The following is a 5,789-nucleotide window of genomic DNA, read 5'->3' on the forward strand; positions in this document are numbered from 1 at the left end:
TTCCAGTGTCAGTCATGTCTTACATTTCTTGCTCCAGGTTTCCTTGTATAATCCATAGTGTAAATGGCAATAAAGTAATGTTTTTGACTAGTTCTGTTTAGTGTTGTAATTATGCACCTGACAGTATTTGCAACCTCGCTCTACAGTAGGGGTGGGCAATTAATTTTCATAAGGAGCCACATAAGAAGCCTGAATTGAGTCGGAGGGGCACACCTCCAAGTAAATTTCCCTGGGGGCCAAAACATACATGGGGAGTGTATAAACGGGGTCCATTAACAAAAGCTCCCAAATAAAATGTGCTTTGATTGGGAAAATACTATTGAGGAAACTTTTTTCAATGAATGAAAAATAATAAGCCCGACAGGACTGTAGCCAATGTGTTGTTTGTATCCTGAACTCTCATATCAGTGCCCTCTGCTGGACACGTGTGGAATTCTTTCCTTTTATTTTTATTTCAGCTGCCCCCTAGTGGCTGGAGTAAGCATTCTGGTAATATCTTTTAAAAATCATAACTCTGCAAAAGAAAGGGCTAGAGACTTATTTTTTGGGGGACATACTCAGGAATTTATGCCCTATAAGTCGTGGGGGGCATTCATCGGATTCAATTGTCTCATATATTTTGCCCAGGTCTTTTCTACAGTCAACCTATGTTTAATGGACTTAAGATTGTTTTAATATTTCATTATTTACTTTTGAAATGCTTAATCCTATCTTTTCTATTACCGATGCAGGGAACATTTTACTAGTACTTGTATGGAACCACCTTCAACTCAACCTCAAGATAAAAAAACGATTTTATGTTACAAAGTTTATGGTTGTCTCAAGGGTTATTTGTGTCTTGGACCCAGGAATGGAAAATGACGTAGGAGGTCCATAATAAACCATGTATGCTGAACTGAAACTCTCGGAGAGGGTTTGGCAGCGATGTGAATGGTTTGAATGGCTACACCATTAATAAAAAAAATAATGGAATGGATTAAGGATTTATATTTTATTAGAAAAATATAAAGAATACAATTGTAAATCTACAAATATTAGATCTACATTGAATAATATACCGAGCTACATACATTATTTACATCACTGTACATAAATATGGCAAAAGGTTTGTCGATCTGATAATCGGTTATGACACGTTGATTTCCTCTGAGTCCGAATCGCACAGCTCTGTCTGTCTGTTGCCGCTCTGTGATGGAGATAGATGTGCAAGTTGGGCCTCAGTTCCAGACCTGTCCAGAGGGGGGCAGTATGTCGAACTGACATCGGTGAGGTCTGGGTGAGGGTTCGTTTTTGTGGGAAGGGTCTGCTGCCGACAGCCGCCTGTGGATAGGAGCTCTCTCTCTTTCGAGTTTCTCCACTTCATCCTGCGATTCTGGAACCAGATCTTCACCTGCACACAACAGAGGGAACATGAGTCTTGGCTTAGGTGCTTTAAGACACTAATTACCCAATGCCCATTTATGTGCAAAGACGCCAAGGAGGTGGAGGGAACTGTTGGATTGTATCAAGTACACCTGGCAACAGCTTTTGTTTATGCTTTTACTTTATTTTGATGACAGATTTAGCTGATCAGAACCTCAGCTCAATTGTTTTGAAGTAATGAGGCATTGGTCACATCTCAGTCAATACCTGTGAGTCTTTGAGGCCCAGTTTACTGGCCAGCTTCTTCCTGTCCGGTTTGCTGATGTACTTCTGTTTCTGGAAGGTCCGCTCCAGGGCCTTCCTCTGCAGGTCAGAGAACACGGCCCGCCGCAGCATCCCTCTCCTGGGCTTCCCCCTCGGCGCCAGGGGCCATGAGAACGTTCCCGGGACAGGCACTACAGGGGACGAACCTGCACAAGCAAAACCAACCCTTACAAGATGCACCAAACCAATATAATTTAAACTTAGACAAAACAATCTTGCATTACCAGGAAACTTGCTTGGTTACAATAACTTGATAATACATTATAAAGAAGGTAAAATCCAACTGGTACCATTATACAGCCAGACAAAATAAATAAAACATGTTGTATCATTTTTTTCAGTAATTTATTTATAGTTTTTAATTAACTTAATGTCTTTCTATCTCCCCGATTATATCTTCTAATATGACAAGGGGTGAAATACTTTTTTTCTTAAAGCCACATTGCAGAACTTTCCAGGCCATACGTTTCCATTTAAGTGTGCAAAACTTTTCAGTCTTTTCTTTCCCCATTTTCCCCTGATGTGGCATTAAATAAACTTGTTCTGCCCAAAATGTGCTGTTAAAAGTCCAATTTGTCAGCCAGCGGAGACAGAGCCTATGCTAATGAGAGTGGCGCTGCAAAGGTCGGCTCACACTGCCTCTAATCGAGCATGAAGCGGGATTGTATGGGCTGCAAATGCACAGAGAATGCTGATTGTGTCGTAATGAATTGAGTGGAAAAGGCCGCCGACAGGCTAGTATATTATAGGCCAATTAAAGGCACGTTAGTATAATGCGGATCTTTGACACACCGAGTCTCCTCACACCGGGATCACGGCAGCACCCACATTTTAGAAATACAAGGTCTGAGTGTGTGACCCCTGGGAAAAAGCAAACGCCGTTTTTTGTTTTTGTTTTTTTATTATTACGGCATTACACATTCAGCCAATATTTAGAATCCTCTTGTGGGTAAATATTGAACTCTAATACGATATGAAATGTTCAAGGTAATCTGTTAACTAATGCTGTTACTAAGTTCTTAATGGCTCTTATTTATTGTGATTAACAAAGTATCTCTCGACCATGTGAGCAACAGAATGTGGTGACCTCGTCTTTCTTTTAATTTAGCTCATATAGAAGAGGATGCAATTTCATGTTCAACAAAACGTTTAATGCACCAGACCGAATGTCAAAACAAATAATAACACTTGACCTCGGCTGCATCCCAATTCAAGCATTTGGTTATTGTTGCTATGCTGTGACACTCCTTCTATAGAAACATTATCTTAAAACTAAGAGAATTCATCAGTCTTTCTGCTCTTACTTTAATCTGCCCTCGTGAGTTCAGTGGTAATCATAAACTCACATTTATCCAGGCTTAGGACCGGCTCAAGGAAATGGCGTAAAAAGCTTTGTGACATCTTGTGATCAGTTTATATCGTTAATAAGAAATTATTCATGATCTGAAGATTTTTTTTTTGCTGGTATAATGAAGTTTTTTTTGAGTAAACATTTACAACATTTACTACACTTCACTCCCCTTTCTCTGGCCAGTGACCAGACCTGTGTCAGTGGGACAGTGTGTGTGTGGTTCTGCTCCCTTTGGTCACGGTGCGGGCCCTTTGTGGAGGCAGAGGGGGTTTGTGGGAAAACGACAGCGCGTGAAGTGGAGCTGAGTTCCAGAGCTGGGAAGATACCCGCCTCACATTTAAGGCATGACAAACGGGACTAATATATTTAGGGCATGACAAACTGGACTAATTTGTAGATTAGGACAACTGGTGCTAATGTCAGCAGTCAATGCACCTCCTAAATAGACGCTCAAATTGGCGAAGCTGATTCGGAGCTGTCCGGAGGATTCCCATGCTAAAAGGCTGACACTTTGTGTAAATGGGGCCAAGGCACAGCTTTTATCTGTGCAAACATTACAACTTCTTATTCTTATTTCATAGCTAGCACTTGAGAGAATAAAACAATATGAAAACATTTTTTTCTTTTATTTTTTTTTTCTCTTTTTTATACTGATGTCTCACTCTCATTTACATTTTACTGATTACTTGTGGTAGTGCGTACTTTTCTAATTGTGTTTGTTTGCATTGAAGACTTTACACTTACCTGCGATATAAGATGCTCTGATGAACGGATGAATGCTCCCATCAAAGAAGGGGAGAGGGAAGGCTTTAGGCAGCAGACTGGGGGCAGAGGGAGAGGAACAGCCTGCAAAAGAGCACTTACATTAATCTGTGAATTCACCACATAGGCCATAGAAAATGTGCATGATTTTAGAACATTGCATCATAAAAGCCAAAGATAAAAGATAGGCTATGGGTCATACTTTTGGCCCCAAGGTCAAACAATCATTTATTTCTCCCACCCCCCTTGTTTATCATAAAGAATCAGATTTAGGCCTTGATAAACCAGATGGTAGTGTATGGGAGTACATAATAATAATAATAATAATAATAATAATAATAATAATAATAATAATAATAATAATAATAATAATAATAATAATAATAATAATCACCATCATCACTATCATCATCGAGACCTGATGATTATAAAGGCTAAATCAAAAGTATCAGAGATGAGATTTGACTATGACTGGGCTACTCGGAAATAACACCATAGTTACTCACTGCTGCGTGTAGAGGGGGCCAGGATAGCGCTGACACCGAACTTGAGGTGTGAGGGGTCGGGACAGCCAGTGTGCGGAGACGCGGGGCTGGTGCGTCGCGGAGGGAGGGCGCTCAGAGCAGGCACACCGCGCTCCCCTCTGGACTCTGACGCCCGGGATGACGCGCCCACACAGCCCGCGCTGACGGAGAAGATGTCGCAGGCCGTCCTGTTGGAGAGAGTGCGGTGCAAGTAGCTGACAGGTTGGCTTATTCGCAGAAGGTCCTCCACGAGGAAGCCTGATGGCAGAGAGCGGCTGATGGGCGAGGACAGAGTCGGGGTCGGGCGCAGTAAGTTGGGGTAGAGAGGCGGCGGAAGAGCGCTGCAGGGAAACATGTCTGCTCCACTGCTCGAGGCAATATTTTTTCCTTCCCTCAAAATAACCAAGCAATAATCTGGGCTGCCGAGGCTGACTGCACAGGTTTTATACCACAGCCAAAGTTTCTGCTCACGCACACGCCAACGTGCACGCGCAGCTCGCTTGTCCGCATGGGGATGTTTGAAGAAAAGGACCAGGGCTGGGATTGGTGGATGCGGCTGCGCTTCTGCTCTGATTGGACTTTCTCTAACTTTGGTAAAGTGCACACTGTTTCGTTACGGACCTTTCAAAAAACACATCTTACTTTAGGTAATTGTTTTATTAAAATTGCGGATCACCTGTGCATTTTGGTGATGGGAGGTTTACGTGTTTGATCAACCCCATTTGGCAAAGACAACCCATGGGAATAAACCTTGCTCCTTTGTGAATAACCCAGACATAGCACAGATCATTGTGAAATCTCAGCTTTATTTCCTTGTTCAATAGGCCTCCCTGAAGCCCCTTTGCCATAGTATAGGCAGCCTTCAAATAATACTATCTTGAGTTTAGGCTGGAAAGGCTAAGGCCTATTTCGCCATAGGTCCAATGGCCTTGCAGTTGTCCGTAATCGAAAGCTAAAAGTCGTAGAGCATAAGGTGGCCTTTACGCTTAAAACGATTGCACAAGGGAAGGACTTAAAGTCAGGTTTTCTCTCGTTGCCTTTGATCACAGTGATGCTCAGAGTGTCCCCTTGTCGACTTCAACGAGTTTATAATGAGAACACCCAGGGTCCCCAAACGCCCCACCATCTCTGCAGGATGTGACTCGAGTCTCCTGTTTCATGGTCTCCTCACTTGCCGCCTTTTACGCAGCGGAAAAATATGGCTAAAATATGGCTTCTTGGAGGAGTCTGCTCTGACGTATGGCAGACGGCTGCATGTAGATTCAAATCATAGACATGAGATAGAACAAGCCACACGCGGCATCCAATTAATTAAGCTCAAATAATCACCAAATCAAAAGACTTCAGCTATTTCTCACAAATTTAAGACCCAGCTATTTAACATTTTATATGAGATAACATGGGCCTAAAAGTTCAAAATAAGCACAGAACAAAGAGTCTTAAACAAAGAGTTTATCTCTGAAGGG

General features: G+C 42.2%; 1 protein-coding gene across 1 annotated transcript; it reads right to left on the reverse strand.

Annotated features, from left to right (window-relative positions):
• Positions 1-1,071: 1,071 nt before the first annotated feature.
• LOC306971470 (homeobox protein DBX1-B-like) lies at positions 1,072-4,788 on the reverse strand. Its single transcript, XM_079567752.1, has 4 exons — positions 4,306-4,788; positions 3,782-3,883; positions 1,630-1,832; positions 1,072-1,390 (listed from the first exon to the last, which is right to left on the reverse strand). Exons 1-4 carry the CDS (start codon positions 4,676-4,678, stop codon positions 1,127-1,129), a joined length of 942 nt encoding a protein of 313 aa, XP_079423878.1. The 5' UTR covers positions 4,679-4,788; the 3' UTR covers positions 1,072-1,126.
• Between the last annotated feature and the right edge of the window lie 1,001 nt (positions 4,789-5,789).

The sequence above is a fragment of the Gobius niger genome (genome assembly GCF_951799975.1).
Source record: "Gobius niger genome assembly, chromosome: 12".
Taxonomy (NCBI): domain Eukaryota; kingdom Metazoa; phylum Chordata; class Actinopteri; order Gobiiformes; family Gobiidae; genus Gobius; species Gobius niger.

Coding starts and splice junctions, on each gene's coding strand:
- LOC306971470 (XM_079567752.1), bottom strand. CDS start 4,678: ATGTTTCCCTGCAGCGCTCTTCCGCCGCCTCTCTACCCCAACTTACTG. Junction 1,833..3,781: donor CAGAGCATCTTATATCGCAG/GTAAGTGTAAAG, acceptor TTGCTTGTGCAG/GTTCGTCCCCTGTAGTGCCT. Junction 1,391..1,629: donor TGGGCCTCAAAGACTCACAG/GTATTGACTGAG, acceptor TGTTGTGTGCAG/GTGAAGATCTGGTTCCAGAA.